Source organism: Exophiala dermatitidis, assembly GCF_000230625.1.
Source record: "Exophiala dermatitidis NIH/UT8656 unplaced genomic scaffold supercont1.2, whole genome shotgun sequence".
Lineage (NCBI taxonomy): Eukaryota > Fungi > Ascomycota > Eurotiomycetes > Chaetothyriales > Herpotrichiellaceae > Exophiala > Exophiala dermatitidis.
The window spans coordinates 3,766,689-3,783,304 of record NW_008751647.1 but is presented as its reverse complement, the minus strand read 5'-3'; the positions used below and the strand labels follow the sequence as shown (position 1 = coordinate 3,783,304).

General features: G+C 51.7%; 6 protein-coding genes across 6 annotated transcripts; 2 read left to right on the top strand and 4 right to left on the bottom strand.

Moving 5' to 3' along the window:
* Positions 1–355: 355 nt before the first annotated feature.
* Positions 356–1,166, bottom strand: HMPREF1120_02830 (uncharacterized protein; the record flags this gene model as incomplete). Its single annotated transcript, XM_009156876.1, has 4 exons — positions 356–427; positions 480–945; positions 1,019–1,069; positions 1,154–1,166. The coding sequence occupies 3 exons, from the start codon at positions 1,164–1,166 to the stop codon at positions 527–529; spliced, it is 483 nt and encodes a 160-aa protein (XP_009155124.1). The 3' UTR covers positions 356–427; positions 480–526.
* A 1,014-nt stretch (positions 1,167–2,180) lies between these two features.
* HMPREF1120_02829 (NAD binding Rossmann fold oxidoreductase) lies at positions 2,181–4,408 on the top strand. The gene is made up of 3 exons (XM_009156875.1): positions 2,181–2,422; positions 2,484–2,615; positions 2,861–4,408. The coding sequence occupies exons 2-3, from the start codon at positions 2,507–2,509 to the stop codon at positions 4,012–4,014; spliced, it is 1,263 nt and encodes a 420-aa protein (XP_009155123.1). The 5' UTR covers positions 2,181–2,422; positions 2,484–2,506; the 3' UTR covers positions 4,015–4,408.
* Positions 4,409–6,078: 1,670 nt separating this feature from the next.
* HMPREF1120_02828 (laccase TilA) lies at positions 6,079–10,163 on the top strand. Its single transcript, XM_009156874.1, has 2 exons — positions 6,079–9,410; positions 9,544–10,163. Exons 1-2 carry the CDS (start codon positions 7,740–7,742, stop codon positions 9,811–9,813), a joined length of 1,941 nt encoding a protein of 646 aa, XP_009155122.1. The 5' UTR covers positions 6,079–7,739; the 3' UTR covers positions 9,814–10,163.
* A 344-nt stretch (positions 10,164–10,507) lies between these two features.
* HMPREF1120_02827 (uncharacterized protein) lies at positions 10,508–13,049 on the bottom strand (the record flags this gene model as incomplete). The annotated part of the gene is made up of 3 exons (XM_009156873.1): positions 10,508–10,558; positions 10,630–12,768; positions 12,819–13,049. The coding sequence occupies 3 exons, from the start codon at positions 13,047–13,049 to the stop codon at positions 10,508–10,510; spliced, it is 2,421 nt and encodes an 806-aa protein (XP_009155121.1).
* A 468-nt stretch (positions 13,050–13,517) lies between these two features.
* On the bottom strand, positions 13,518–13,940 carry HMPREF1120_02826 (uncharacterized protein; the record flags this gene model as incomplete). The annotated part of the gene is made up of 1 exon (XM_009156872.1): positions 13,518–13,940. The coding sequence occupies one exon, from the start codon at positions 13,938–13,940 to the stop codon at positions 13,518–13,520; it is 423 nt and encodes a 140-aa protein (XP_009155120.1).
* Positions 13,941–14,592: 652 nt separating this feature from the next.
* On the bottom strand, positions 14,593–15,234 carry HMPREF1120_02825 (uncharacterized protein; the record flags this gene model as incomplete). The annotated part of the gene is made up of 1 exon (XM_009156871.1): positions 14,593–15,234. The coding sequence occupies one exon, from the start codon at positions 15,232–15,234 to the stop codon at positions 14,593–14,595; it is 642 nt and encodes a 213-aa protein (XP_009155119.1).
* Between the last annotated feature and the right edge of the window lie 1,382 nt (positions 15,235–16,616).

The following is a 16,616-nucleotide window of genomic DNA, read 5'->3' as shown; positions in this document are numbered from 1 at the left end:
TGGGCACGGACTGTGAAGAAGTCGATCTGGATGCGGAGAAGAGATTTTGAGGGTAGTAGGCCATGGAAAGAGATAGGAGCTTGGTAGTGGTAGTAAACACTGGCGAGCGTCTCTTTTCAGACGGTAGGAAGGAGTCGAGGACAGGGGATACCAATACCAATACCAATAAAATATCAATATGAGTTTCAATATCAGACAAGACCGCGACAAATCAGTCTTCCTCTGGACAGTCGAGAAATATCATTGTACTGACGTCTTGTCACTTGCCGCTGGTGCGTCTGTGTGTGCCTTATTCCTGCCTTGCATAGGCACCTGGTACTGGTAGTGGACACTACGGACTTAAAGCTGCGAGTATCTGGTCAGCCCCCAATTCATCGACGTTGCTTGTACGCTCTCGTCATCTTCCCGCCATCTACCTGTACCTAGGCTAAGGTAAGGTAAGCATGTAATCGATGAGAGTTGTGTTATCCACAACATACCATTATCAGACCTATCCTACCGACCACTCCCACGAATGCACCCCCGCTCAGAACCCCCAGTAGCTCTTCACCAAATAGGCCGCATACGAACTCAAGCCGACGATGATGCCCAAGGTAGACAAGGTGCCGACCGGTCTGCCCCAACCCACGGCACCTTTGGCCCTGAGGCCGAATTCGACATGGACGATCCTGGCCAGCAACAGACCGGCCAATGATGCGGTCAAAGCGCGTCGGTCACCGCCATTCAGCTCGACGATCGAGGCGATCAGCAGCGCGAACGGCACGTTTTCGACGAAATTCGCGTGCGAACGCGTCGCGATCAGGAGGCTATCCTCTTCGACGCTGGCGGCACCGGCATCAGCTTGGGCCTTTGACGAGTGTCTGGATCTCTCGCCCAGGGTCGTCTTGGTGGCCTGTCGGGCAAAGCTGACGCGGAAGGCGAGAAGAGCGAAGTATGCTCCGAATGCTGGAAGCGCGACATAGCGGTTATTGATTATGGTCCATCGACCCTGGAGGATGAAGTTGTCGATTATGCTTACCTGGTGCGAATGTCCCGGTCACGGGTAGCAGCTTGGGAACGGTGAGGCCGACTGTGAAGAGAGTCAATTAGTCAGTCGCGGTCGGGTCCGGCTAGATACAGTCCTCAGTGAGGACCGGGGGGTCGAGTTGTTTACCTGGGATGGACATCTTGGTGGGCGATACAATGGATGGTGAAGATATAATGTTGAAGAGGTAGTAATGTGAATCCTTTGGCCTTGCAAATTGAGTGAGCGATGATTCTTTGGCTACGGTGTCGTCAATGTTGTTGTTCAAGTTATTAAAGAGTTCAAGTTGTATCGGCCCCGGACTCGGATGGTCTCGCAGCCCGTGTCCAGCAACCTCGACGTCATTCGTCGGTTGATGTTTGACTTTGTATCCCCTCACGGCATCTCGCCTGGCATCTGATGTGAGCATCATCATCATATTCAATAAGTTATTACATCCCGTGCGAGTAAGGGCCATCAAGAACTCAAAAAAAAGAAGAAAAAGAAACAGAAAAAGAGAAAATATATATAAGCGCTGCCCTCAGAGATATCTGTCCTCGCCAGAATATCCTCCATGCATGCGATTTAGAATGGTAGGATTGTAAGCTCACGCTCAGGTACGCGACGACGCGAAGCTAAACCAATGTGAAGAGCTGCAGCCAACCGGGCATCCTGAAAGGATGGTGCAGGAAGCTGTAGACCCCCGGGAAAGTCTAGGTCGGAACGGATATTGAGGGTGGATGTAGCAACTTCTTGAACCTCACAAGGAAGCACAATTACAGGTGTTAAAAGGGCCACTACTAAGTGAGCTCACAGCTCAGCAAGCATGAAGCTCAGTTTATATCCACCAGCTCGCTTCTGGAGTAATAAATTTGGCCAGATCTTCTACTGTACATACATTGTAGCTGACAACCACTGGACCAAGCAGCGTAGCGTTCACGCTTGTACCGACACTGCCACTGATAAATGAATATGCCCGTGCTCGAGATATACCAGAGCTCATTATTGGACTACAAGTAATAATAGATCTGTATACAATACGTGGTAGGTATACTGCCACCCCAATATTGTAGCATTGCTTCGGTGAATCGGGCCGAAAATGCGGCGGGTGTCCCGCTCACAAACTACAGCAATTGCTGAGAAGCTCAAAAACGGGCAATTTGCGGCGAGCGAAGAACGGAGTTCAACTCCTCTTCTCCGCCTGACGCGTGAATGATGAATGGTGAATAGTGATGATGGCGATTGATTTAATAAGACTGGCTTCCAGTCTTGTATGCCATAATCTCTTCACTTTGACCGGCCTCTCTTCCCAGTCAAGACAAGAAGAACCATTACCAGTACACTAATCGACCGCCTGAGAAGTGGAGTACCATAACAGTCCGCAGAACCAGAGCCGGAGGATAATAAAGACCGGGACCGGTATCAACATCTTTCTCGACCTGTTTGTTCCATCGAGTATCACTTGACTGAGTAACCCTAGCTGCTAGACTCACATCCTCCGATATGGCGCCTCCAGCCGTGCTTATGGTAGGTACTGGCGAGTACACGACGGGCTTTGTGGCGGGAGCACAGTCGACGTCGGATAAGAAAGTGGGTGTTGTAGGATTGACGAGTAAGTGGCGTTGTTATCTTTTCTTACACAAATACAATCCCATGGCATGAGTCTGCTCGAGGTAGCCTGCAGAACAGGTTACAGGAAAGAACTTTGATGAAAAATGATTCCTTTTATCCCCCTCAAATGAAACCACGCCGGTCGCCCGTTCTACAACACATTGTTTTTGCGCACTCATGCTCTCTCCACCAAAGCCCAATCCCAATCCCAATGTCCACAGCCAAAACTGACTGTAAATGACATAGTGTTCGACCTTCGACGACGGGGCAAAGTATCATCCCTATCGATGGCAGGAGTATCAGGACGCAAATTCCCCGCGATCCGCGAGCACCTGCAGAAGAACATCTCCGAAGTCTACAATGGACTGGATGTATCATTCCAATCATTCCCCTCGGACGACAAATCAGACCCGGACGCCTACAAAGCGGCAATTGACGCTCTACCCAGTGGCTCTGCCGTGACCATCTTCACACCGGACTCGACACACTTTGAAATTGCCCGCTACGCCATCGACCACGGGCACCACGTGCTGCTAACCAAGCCGGCGACGAAACTTTTGAGCGAACACCTAGCTCTCCTATCCCTAGCCCAGAAAAAGGGCGTCTTCGTCTACGTGGAGCACCACAAGCGATTCGACCCGGCGTACGCGGACGCGCGGTTCCGGGCACGCGGGCTCGGCGACTTCAACTACTTCTACAGCTACATGTCGCAACCGAAATCGCAGCTGGAGACATTCAAGGCCTGGGCCGGCAAAGACTCGGACATTTCGTACTACTTGAACTCGCATCACATCGATATCTGCGAGTGGCTGGTGCGCGACCAAGGCTGGCGACCGGTCTCGGTGCGCGCCAGTGCCAGCGTGGGCATCGCCGAATCCGTCGGTTGTGTCAAGGGCACCGAAGACACCATTACCCTGTTGGTCGATTGGGTCAACCCGGACAAACCGGACAAGCGCGCAACGGCAATCTACACCGCCAGCTGGACGGCTCCCATGAACGCCGGGGTTCATTCCCAGCAGCGCTTCCATTATATTGCTTCGGGCGGCGAGATCCATGTCGACCAGGCCAAACGAGGCTACGATGTCCTGGACGAGTCGGATACTTCGGGCAGTTGTCTCAAGTGGTATAATCCCTTTTACATGCGCTATGCGCCCGACGAGGAAGGAAACTTCAATGGCCAGAGCGGGTACGGCTATGTCAGCTTTGAGAAATTCATCGATGCCATTACCGCCATCAACGAAAATAGAGTCACTCTGGCCGATCTGGACAAGAGGGGCCTGCCTACGCTCAGAAACACTGTTCTTACGACTGCCATCCTCGAGGCTGGAAGGAGAAGTCTGGATGAAGGTGGTCGTTCCGTCCAGATTGTGGGCGAGGACGATCAAGTTGAACTGAAATAGGGAGGAGAACTACAGTTTCAAAAGCAAAAAGGGTCAAAGTCAAAAGGTACAGGGAGTAGGAAGGGAAAAGTACGAGTATACTGTATCTACCAAGCTATGGCATTGGAATGTCGTGCCATGGGACTCGTCCCCGAGGAATGCCTAAGCTACGCTATCAGGGAGTTTTGAGCCTCCAATATGTGGCGGCTGCTTGGTTGTGGATGAAAGGCTGGCATCAAAAAGAAGTCAATCCCCAGGGCGGTGAACCGTAGATAGCAAGCGGTTATGGTGGTGATGATGTTAATCGCAATACGAACTACATGCTTGTAGCCTACCTTCAAGTTCAGCAACCTGCAAATCCAAAGCAAGTCGGTTAATGAGAAAAGGAGACCCGACCCGGTGATTTTCTCATGCACTTCAATCAACGAGTGTTCCATTGTAAGACGCATGTGCGCTGTCATAGTACCGCGGCGAGATAAATGTGGGATTTGAACAAACCTATGGCAAGTAGGTAGGCTGGGAGAGTTGCCCGACGTGCATTCTCAGTACAACAAGCTTTGTTGAAGGTGATACTGCAGCGTGCCACAGGTGGTTTGTGTAGACTGCACAACGGGGGAATCCAGACCTACTAGTACTCGATGGGCGGCTGCTCGCAAGCTCAGCGGCACCACAGCACCACAAGAGTATTGTATTTTGAACATTAAAAATTCGCGTTCGAAGGACCGCCGTATACTCGAAAACAATCAAAAGGCCTTTGTTCCGGCAGCTGGTGGTGGGCACCTATCCCCCTTTCGAAGTACCCAGGGGACCGCCATATACTCGAAATAATAGAAAGGCCTCTGTTTCGGCAGCTGGTGGTGGCCCCATGGCCCCCTTTTGAGACACTCAGGAGGCCACCGTAATCAGAGATAATGAATCTGACTTATTGTGCAAGAGGGCTCTGCCAGTACGAGATAAGTAGCTCAACCTGTAGCTAGTATTTTGCTGCATGGGAGACCGCCGTATACTCGAAAATAATAAAAGGTCCTTTGTTCCGCCAGCTGGTGGTGGCCCCATGGCCCCCTTTTGAGACACCGGGGAGGCTACCGTATTCAAAGATATTGAATTTGATCTTGCGGCGGAAGAGGGTTCCCAAGTGAGAGATAGGTGGCTCAACGGAAAGCCAGTCTTTTGCTGCAAGGGAGACCGCCGTATACTCAAATAAAAAAAAGGTCTTTGGTTCGGCAGCTGTATGTTGACCCTGGCCTTGAAATGCGCCAAGATGACGACCTTTTGCATGGTTGTCAGACGGACAATCATTGGAAGTCTGCCAACGTCACCCCCGAACTGAACTTGAATGAGGCGATGTGGTGTAACAAGCAAACATACACTGCAGAGCTGAGGTAAGCTGCGCTGGCAGGTCCGCCTCAGGCTGGATTGCAATAGTCATAAGTGGCTGGCTGTGTGAAGAGATAAGCAGTAGGCTGGCATGTAGGGCGCATGTTGTGCCTATTATATCGCATGGCGTGTGTGCGACGGCGCGCATTCTCTGCATACTGACTCCTCATGAGGAATCATTCGTGCTTCACTATTGCCTTCAGACTCTCCCATGGAAGCGAGAAGGGCGTGAACGGCTGATATCATTGTTGGTGGTGCCAGTAGTAGTAGGGTGATGGTATGGTTGCTAAAGGAGGTGTCATGTCAGTTGCGATATCAGTGATGCACTCAACAATGTTTCAATGGCGACCAGCATGAAATTCATGAGGTCTCGTGGTGGGATACTGGACACTGTATTGGCAGACCGCTGATCGAAACCGATCACAACGTAGACAGTTCTTCGATCTCAACATGGAAAGGCCCTGGGCTTGAGGAATAGCTGACATCGCCACGCACGATGAATTCAAAGCTCAGACCGGGGCTGATCATGACAGGGAAGAATTATCAGAGGGTTGAGGCGATGGAAGAACCGCTGGTGGTGGTGGTGGTGGTCCAAGTATCAGTGAGACTGTGGCTGTGGCCGTGGAAAATCAATATTGCGGAGCTTGGCACATCCTCGTACCGTCGCAATGCAACGAGGAACTCGCTTCTGACCCTTCATCACCCTGAGCTTATTACCCAGCTTGCCATTGTTCATGTCATGCTGTTGGCCTGTTATTTGAGACAGCTTTTCTGCGTCGTGCCCCGGTACGATTCTCTCAAGCCCCTTCTGCGGTCCGGCCATAACCATGGCAGCGAGGACCATACAAAACAAGAGCTTTCGTCATACAGCAATATTTACTGTAATGTCCGCATTGGCCATGGGCGGAACCTATTGATGAGGGTAGCTCGTTCATGCCAAGCGCACTTCCAAGCACCGAACGAGATTACCATGCTGGAAGCATAACAACAAACACAGGCAAAGGGCGTGGTCTGACACGCCGAGGCATTTCAGGCGGTGCCAGAAGTAAGATGAAGCTTGGTACACGGGGTGAGATGGATTGTCCGGTAGCGATCCAATCGATCCTCTCCCGTTCCTATCAGCGACCAGTATAGTATCGCAGCTGGACCAAGAGAATGGCGCAGACAAGATCCCCTGTTCATCCTGCTGGATTGTCTTGGTTCCCGTTGACAGGCTCGGCTCCGAGGAGTCTCCAGCGCCCAGCCACTCCGCCGACCACCAGCATTGTGGGCTTCCTCATCCTGTGGGCTCCTTCTCCACGTCCACGCCCTTGGCAAACAATTCTTTCAGGCGAGGTTCCCGAACCGACGAGTTGTCTATGTCTCTATTAATATCAAGTATCAAACGCTCGGGCCTGGCTGACGCTTAGGGCTGTCTTGGAAGAAAACTGGAGACACACCACCTCCGCCCTTGGGTCGCTTTCCCTCCACTTCACCCGACATTGGACGTCGCTTGGCACTCTCAGCTGATCCGTCTGGTGCTCACAGGTCAGAGATTGTACTGTATTTTCACCCATATTGAGACCGAAGCTGCCCTGTTCGGGTTGCGTGGATTGCTCATCGCTTGACCAATGTGGCAAAGGCGTGTTCCATCTTCGACGGATTGCGCCGAGCCTCATGCAGGAGGAAGCAATGGAACCTTGCGTCCCAGCCACACCCTGCGACCAGAGTGTTGCATCGACTAACCTTGGAAACTGCGTGCCGAACCTCATAAGATATTTTCGTCCCGCAAACTGTGGAGGACCAATCCGATACGCCGGGCTTGCAGGAATCGGCGCGGTTTTGTGAATCTTGATCTTTGGAACGACGCCCACAGGCATCTTCAACCCAAAACCCCAGAGCATCTGGGAATATATCTCTGGTGATTATTGACCTCCACTGGCGGCTGCTAATTCGGCAGGAGGCCATGCATGCCATGCCTTGCCGTTTATCCAGTTCCGCTTCAAGGTCATCAACGACGCCACTCACCGCCCAGGCCCTAAATTGTTGCAAAATAGTTGTCAAGACCAAGCCTGTCCACTTTGATCAGGCCCATTTTCTATCGTGGCGCAAAAATCCCCGGTGACCTGTCACACATGGCTAGTCTGACCTGGAGAGCTGCAGCCCAGAAACTAGGACCAGGGTTGGCGAGAATTCGCAAATGAACCATATTGCGATATACTCCCCCAACCTCGTCCACTCTTCTCGACCGCCTCGATCTGTTGTATCACCCTCGAAGTTCGTTATATCATTTTCTCTCTACTATTTCCTTTCCCTTCGTGTGGGAGGGGCCTACCCTCGTTATTTTGTGTTGCGCTTTTTCCTTACCTCACCCTCTTTCGATCCCCAGGATGGCTTTCTCACAGTTCATCACCATCCTCTCGTTTCTGTCGCTCGCTCTCTTCTCTGCGGCTGCCCCTTCTTCATCGTCGTCTCTCCAAAAACGGGGAGATCCAGTCAAGTTCGAGGTCACCCTGACATGGGAAGACTATTCGCCCAATGGAGGAACGCCACGGAAAATGATCATGACCAATGGCACATTCCCCGGCCCACCGTTGAAGTTGAAGGTCGGCGATGAGGTTGAGTTCCTTGTCCATAACGATCTCCCCGACCCAACTGCTGTTCACTTCCACGGCATTGTCCAGCAAGGCACACCATGGTCCGATGGCGTCCCCGGTTTGACGCAGAAGCCGATCGCCCCTGGGGAATGCTATCTGTACAAGTGGACTGCCGACGCTGCCGGCGTGTACTTTTACCACTCCCACTATCGTTCCCAAATGATGGACGGAATGTACGGTGCAATCATTATCTCCCCGGAAAAAGACTCGGACAAGCCTTTCTCTCTCATCAGCAATGATACGGAGGCAATTGAGGCCATGTCCGAGGCGGACGAGAACCTCCAGACCGTCTTCATATCCGACTACAATAAATACACTTCCCAGGAGCTGCACGAGCAAGAACGCTCGGCTAACATCGACTTCGCCTGCGCCGACTCCATCTTGCTGAACGGTCAGGGTTCGCAATACTGTTTGTCGCGCGATGAACTGACGGCGTACACCAACCCCAAGGTGAAAGCACTGGTGGCAACTGTCAGCCCCAGTGAAATCACCGACAAGGGCTGTTTACCACCAAATCTGGCCGCCACGCAAGGCAACTTTACGTTCGACATCGACTCGATCCCCCGGGACGCTTACTTCGAGTGCACTCCGTCCAGCGGCCCCATGGCCACGTTCGACGTCGACCCAGCGAAGGGCTGGGCGGCCTTGACCTTCATCAACCCTGGCGGTTTTGAAATGCTGAAGTTCACCATCGACTCGCACAAAATGTGGGTCTATGCCGTGGACGGCGGGTACGTGGTGCCTCAACTAGTAGATCAAATCACGGTGAACAACGGGGACCGCTACTCGGTCCTGATCAAGCTCGATCAGACGCCTGCGCAGTACTCGATCCGCGTGTCGAACAGCGGCTTGAATCAAGTCATCAGCGGCTTTGGGATTCTGAACTACAAGGGCTCAACCGGTCCCGCTGCCGGAGAAGACAACCCCAACGCCCTGGCCGGGATGAACTTTGCCGGCGTCAACCTGACCACACTGGTTCCCTTCAACGACAACAAGGCCGCGCCGTACCCTGAGCGTGCGCCTGCCCCGACGCCCGATGTGACGTATAAGTTCAACATCAAGAAACTCGGCCAGCCGTACGGCGCGTACGACTGGACCCTAAGCGGCATCGACACCTTCAACGTCACTCTCGAGGATAATGAGCAGCCCCTTTTGTTCGCAAAGGACCCCAACGATATTGAAGCCACCGATCTCGTCCTGAAGACGAATTTGGGCCAATGGGTCGATCTGATCGTACAGGTCCAGGGTCCTCTCGCCCAACCTCACCCTATGCACAAGCACTCCAACAAGGCCTATGTGCTGGGCAAAGGCACAGGCACCTTCAACTGGAGCACTGTAGCTGAAGCGGCGGCCGAGTTGCCTCCAAACACTTTCAATTTCGTCAACCCTCCTCTTCGCGACGGGGTGAGTTCAGTTTGCAAACTTCCAACTCTCCCCCTCCTCACTTTTGGCATCATCGTTTGCGTTGCTAGTTTTCCCTGAAAACCTAGGAACCGAAAGTGAAAAACCGGTAAACTGACTTCAAACCTTTCTCTAGTATACCACCACCCCAGCTGAGGGAAACAGCACCTGGATGGCCCTGCGCTACCAGGTCGTCAACCCGGGCCCCTTCCTGTTTCACTGCCACATGCAGACCCACATGGCCGGCGGCATGGCCGTCGCCTTTCTCGACGGCGTCGACCAGTGGCCAGAGATCCCGCCCGAGTACGCTGGACCCGACGGCGATGGCAGCGGCAACGGTATCACCAGTGGTGCAACTGCAAAGCTGAAGAAGAAGGCGAAACTTCATCCTAAACAAAATGAATGAAAGTAATCTGCTTTCTTTCGCCAGAAGCCTCGTTTTGCCGTCTGTCTGTTCGTCCCTTCGGCCGAAGATGTTATTAAGGCCGCTGCCGCTCCCGATGTTGTCGATGTCGTTGATGTTGATGTTGCTGGTGCTGGCACGTGCTTGTTTTGCTGGATTGTACCTACAACGTATGCAGCATTGGAAAATCATGTAATATATATCTCACCCTAGCTACCAAAGTACCCTTCTATCGCCGGTTAGTATCTTGGATTGTTCTGATTGGGAATGTAACAAACGAGAATATAATTGTACCACGACAAATTTACTCACTACTAGTAGGAACAGTGTTTCTCAATCAACTTTCTTCAAGCTACTTTTGGTGCTCAATGGTACATCGATCATTCTTCAGGCCGGAGGAAGCATTGCAATAAGAGACCAACTCAACCAAGTCGGTCGGTAGCTGTCACCATGCTCTCATGTAGTTGGCCCGGGGGTAACCTGATATTCATACACAAGGATTCATTTCTCATACAATTCTGCGCAGCATTTTGCTTGTCCATCTTGCTGCTGATGTTCACGCTTTCCACAATGTCTCCATGATTTTCCTAAACGCCCACCAAGAAGGATAGTATTCGTCCCGCCAGATTCTCTCCAGCCTGGTCTGTATGCCCAACGACCCAGTGTGCTGGCTTGGGTGCCATTTCATCCGGCAGCGCTAAGCGAACATCATTGGCGGTGTGGTACCATATGCCTTGGTATGTTTCGTCTAGAATACACAAAAGTCAGTCAGCATGAAAGGAAAATATCTAGGGACGCTATGAGAACATTTCCACTTACCATCTGGTCACGTATGATATTGTTGGCCCATTTCCCCGAAAGGCGCTCTTTGGGCCAGCCAGACGCCCGCGAGGCCTCCTCATGTACCGTGCTGTAACAGAGCTCTCGGGGTTTTGCAAGCAGACATTTCGTAGTCGCCTCTTCGAGAAACGCAGTTGCCCGAGCGCGCTCGGAGGCGGAGTCAGGGGGTGCGGACTTCTTCACCATAGCAGGGGAGTTGTCACTTCTTTTGAGAGCTCTGGGCTCTGTCGGCGGCTTGTTTTGACCTGCCGTGGACGACGTTGAGGGAGTGGTCGAGTTGGCGGCGGCAGGCGCAGGTCGTGGGAATGATCTCGCTCCAACAAGGGTTTTGGAAGTAGCTTGGATAGTTCCGTGGCCGTGGACTTTTAGAGCCTGCAACGAGATGGCCGGTACTGGTGCCGGCAGCGAGAAGGGGCGCACTAGTTCTTCAGCAGTGCTATCTTGCATCTGAACGACTTTTGTGTCGTCAGACGCCATGATACTCCGGCCGCCATCGACAGTGATGCGTGCACGGATTCTGATTCTGAAAAAAGAATTCTTCAAAGTTGCCACATTCCCACCTGCGACATCCAGCAAGGCCGAAGGACAAAATATCAAAGCGTGTCCGGGTTGTAAGCCGACAATGGTCGCGAACAATTCCTCTCCATCGGACCGAAAGTTCAAACATGCCCCTGCAAGATGATCCCGAAGCACTTTGTACCAAGCTGGCGAGTTGAAGCGATGGACGATGGACACGTTGCAAAGGTCTAGCAGGGTGGGAGAAAGAGTAGGCTCTTGGGTCGCGATGATGACACGGGTGGCCAGATGGCGTTGCTGACGGATGAGTGAAACGAGCTGCTCCGTCAACTTTTCGGCTTCTCCGGTCTTGGTCAGGAATTTGTGTGCCTCATCCAGCGCGATGATCCGGCCACATTCGCCTCGATTCTCCATAAAGATAGACAAGCAGATGTTGAAGAGGGCGCAAGCATCATTCTCGTTGACGAAGGGACCGCTAAGGTCGACGATCGTAAGACTGCCTTGCGTGGACTTGAACATGCTGTCGAGTACAGCCTTTGAGCGAATTGTCTGCTCTCTGGCAGCAAGGTATTCTTCGAGTAGCTGTAATCGCAAGCGAAGTGGCCCGCTTTGAGCCTCTGAGAATCCTTGGCTGCTCAGCCGTGATTTGAACTCGCCATAGTCCAGACCACCTGCGCCTTTCATTTCCATGGACATGTCGCGAAGCACCTTGTAGACCACTTCAAGGTAAAGAGGTGGCTGTGTATCCTCCCTAACAGCCATGAGAGTCATCATTCTCGTCACGTTGAGTTGTTGCTCACTAAACCGGAGCGGAATGACCTCTGGTTTTGGAGAATTGGAAGGCAAGCCGGGCAAGTTGTGGTATAATTTCTTCATCATGTGGTAATTAGTTGGCGAGACCAACACACGGACAGGAACACCAGACGAACACAGATACGCTGCTTCGCACACCTGTGTACTGTCTGGACCAGTGAAATGATCGAAGTGAAACACCAATCCTGCCAGAGGTCTGGGGTTGGCGCCAGCTGTGGACGTGGTGAGGAGCGAATTCTCCAACATACATGAGAGAGTGTGACTCTTGCCAGCCCCCTGTGAGCCGCAGATAAACGCTGACCACGGCGCATTCATATTAGCAAAGACCAGATTTTGCTCAATGGGTGACGTCTGCCGGCCGTCACTATGAGTGGAATTGTACGTCTCTTCACGTATTCCCAGGAGACCAAACTGTGGAAACGGGTCTTCATCAGATCCTAGGCCTTGCAAGATGCCTCCACGCAATGCGATACGCACTTGTTCCGAAAACAGAGGACAAGTTCTGATTTCTGCAAGCTTGGCAGAGTCGGTGCTATCGCCATTGAAGTCAACCGAGCCTGCTCGGAGTGATTGTAAATAGCCACTGGTGGTGGTATTCAGTACATCTTGACTGTATCCAAATTCAAGCGCTCTGGTGTTGGTTATGAATTGATCTCCATATGAGGTATGCGCGGTTTTCGGAATCGGCTGGAAACCCTTTGGCTGAAAGGTATTCTTCGCTTGTCTGGATGTAGTGGAAGTTCCAGCTGTTGCAGCCAGAGGGGAGGAGTAGGAAAAACCCGAGGAGAGCTGCTATTGTTAGAATATTGCGCCAGACACCACATCGAAGGAAGACTTACTGTTGCGGAACTCCCTCCGAAAGTGGTAGCACCCCCACGCTGGCCAAAGCCGAAATTCATAGTGTTGCTCTGCGGAGCACTCGAAAATGAGAATGAAAAGGGGTTCGACCTAGCAGCAGATCCTTCGCCGCTGTTTGCCATCGATATGTCACCCGGGCTTGAATTATCGTCGGGCTGTATCAAATGCTTGTTTAGCTCGTCAAGCAGTTGCTTGTGTGGCTCGTCTGCCATTTTCGCTCGGTTAGGAGGCGATGTCGAGCCCAATGATAGTGATCTATTCAATGAATCCGTAAGCAACTGCACTGCGCTATCCACTTCATTGCCAGAAGGGCGGGACATGGTCGTTGCCACAAACGAGGGCACTCTTACCCAACTTGGTTCGTTGAGAACTCCAGAAGATCTCCTGAATAAGGTAACAAGCAGATATGATCAAGGCAAACTCTTCGTTGAGGGAGGAAAGCTTGACAATGTTGAGGAAGCTCATGTAGATGAAAGAATGAAACGAACAAGCGCACGTCTTGAAAGGATGCAGACAAGGCGTGGATTGAAAACAACGCAGAAGCCAAGGATTGCGTTGCAATTCTTGCTATGGTGCAAAGCAGAAGTTAAGCGGCACTAACGATCGTCGGGGTCTCAACAACGGGGTGAGAAATGTGAGACTGGCTGGCGCCTGGCCATGCTGTCGTTGTCCTTTGTCCGTCAATATTGCTCTCTTGGTTGAGCAGGCTCGCCACCAAGCCCAGTTTGGGGAACACTGCTGCCCATATTTCCAACGCTCCCAGAATGGGCACCGGCCCCAGTTGTAGTGCCTCCACCGGCACCCCTTGTTCCTGAAAGTCCTCCTGTGGTTGCACCTCTCCCATCGCCTAAAGGTTGAGACGCAGCGGTGTTCGCACCCGCAGTCCCAGACGTGCCGAAATGTTGGTCCGCGGCCTTCATGTCTGCTATACCCTTTTCCTTGACTGCACGGTTGGCTGTTTCTCCTTCCCTTTCATTGAACGCGGTGTCGATGGATTCATTAACAGTCCCCCTGATAGCATCACCTGTGCCTTTGACTCCTTTGAGGGCCGACTTGACATCGTTGACGACACCCTGTGTCTTTGCTTGGGTTCGGTCTGCCATTCTGATGCCGGATAGATCAAGTTGAGTTTCCGATACCGCTTTGAATGAAGTTGTTTCGCGTTTGTTGAAATTGTTATGTGATGGTCACGGGTGGTGAATAGATCAGTCAATTGCCCGTGTGCATCTCTCAGACAAAAGGAAGAAAGGAAGTTGAACTTGGAAGATGTTATGATCCCCAGAGCCGGAACGATGACGTCAACCGGAGATTTCGGAAGAATATCCGGGAGAAGACGCTCATTGGTTATCTTGTATAACATTATACAACGTACTAGTAGTGCACTGCCCACTGGCAGATGCGAACTGGTTCATCACAACTTGAAGCAGATACTAGTAAACGTTAGACAAGTGGACTTGAGCAAGTGGAACAGTCGCCGCAGGCCTAACAGAACCCGTCTGATATGGAACAGTGCACTCCAATGCCTATCTCAGCTATCCTGCATATTCAGCTAAAAAGAAGTATACAAATATTGCTGCAGAATGTTCTGTCATAAAACCTGAAACTAATTTAGATTCTGCATCAGCTAAGTCAAAAGGGGCTCTATTAGTTTCTGCTATTGATCCAGCCTGCAACTCACGCATCGATTCGCCGTCCACACAATCAATGTCGGCAACCCCATAAGTACAATGGTACACTGGTTACAACGATCGTCGACTACACACCAGTCTTTCCTGCCATATTAGCCGCTTCAGCTTCGGTATTGTCCACCTGGTTTACCTCATTGGGTGGTGCTGGGCCGCCAATGCCATCATGTTCCCAAAACCTGTTCTTGTGGTCCTCTCCTCGCAATAGCCCAACCAGATCGAAAGGGTCGAAGAAACTGAGCAGAAATGGTCTGTTGTCGACCATACCGGGACCTTTCAGTTCAGTCTTCCCATCCTGAGCAAGGTATATCTTATTGTCCCAAGGCAGATACTTTGCTGGTGGGAACAGGTTCAGGAGGTAAGTGTTCACCAGCATTGGCAAAATTTCAAGGACCCAAAAGTATACCTCGTCCCCGTTGACTGGCGATATGGGAGAGTAGAAGAATGACGCGGTGCGAAAGACGTTGCGGATGAGGATCAGGAAACAAGAGAAGTATAGTTCGTAAATGATAACTTTGATTTTGTAGTTGAAGACATGGGCTGCCCTGCATCGTCGGTGGAATATGATGACCAGGGATATGAAGGCGAGAAACATGCCCAGGAGGAAGAGGGAAGCTTTGACCAGAACGACCCCAAAGCGGATTTTCGATTCGGTGTTCTTGCGATTGGCAGCGTACGAAGCACCATTGCCTGCTATGATTCCATCGACCATGTCCAGGGCGACGAAGGTGGTCCACACCCGACCTGGATGGAGCGGGGAAAGATAAGGGACATAGTAGAGAAGCCGTCCAAAAATAAAATAGTTTGCTCCGTTGTATACCGGAGGTGCGAGAAACAGGAGAACCTGGCTGGAAATGTATATCGATAGATTATCGTAGTTGTACGCGCCATATTCGCGGAGTGCAAATCCGGCAACGAACAGCAAGGCAGCCCAGGGAAGGAGGAAACCAATTCGCCAGGACTTGTATTTCAGGTTGTTTGCCAAATGTGAAGGACGAGGGAAATCCCGAAGAGAATCGCAAACACGATCGAGACGTGTTTGGTAGGTGCGTAGACCCAGAATGATCCATGAGCGAATTTCACCATAGTAAAGTGACGACGTGCTGGAGCTCTATATATGGTTCGACACTGCAAAACGATGCGTTCGTGCTGACAGAGAGCACCTTGTCCCAAGATTCTCAATCGCAGGGCCAGGAGCGCTGGACTATTTGTAGGCAGAGGCTTCATGGACCAGCAACAATATCGGGCGCATTGGTGTTAAGGCTGAATTCAGGAAGAGCTAATCTCGCCGGAGTTTCGCGAGCATGGAGAGCAACCAGCCCGACGTATTCGTATTGCGGCCGCGGAATTAGGAAGACAATTGACTTGCGCAAATATGCAGACACTGCAATTGACTCACCGAAAAACTGATTGGCCAGCGCATGACATAGCCAGCCTCTGTTGAAAGGGGCTACCGCAAAGCGTTCGAGGGAGAGTGAGGTTTCAAAAGTCTGCCACAAGCGGAATTTGGACGAATTTCTGCTACCCTCAAAGGTGGCCTTGCGAATTGCCTTGTGGAGCTGTGCTGTGACATAAGGCACAAAATGTGGTGCCTGCCATCGGTAGGAAGCATTATACGTTAAGCGGAACGACTGGTGGGATGGTTCACTGGCAAGGTGAAATCCGAATACGAGCAAAGTCAGCCTTGCGGATATGCCTAGTACCGTGGTCACGTGCAAACACACTTTGGCGGTGGTTGCTGACCTAAGCATAAGCGGCTGGGGCAGATGGGGGGTCGAGTGTTGAGGTGTCGAGGGTTCACCGGAATATTGCACGCCGCTGTGAGGTTTCCGGCTGCATGATGTAAGCGGCTTTCGGTCACGTTTTGAGGCAGAAGGTCAATACCTCGGCTGCCAGTGGTGACCGAAGCGCCGCCCTCATGAGACCGCTGCCAGCCAGCGTAGCAATAAATAATACTGAGCACTACATCCATTACTTTTCGAGACAAACGCCTGTTCGTGCTTTGGCATCATCAACAAGTCGGCAGCTCTGGCGAGACAAAGTGCCAGACCGCAGCTTTGTACAGAGCTACCCCCGTTGAGAGACGTGGGAATT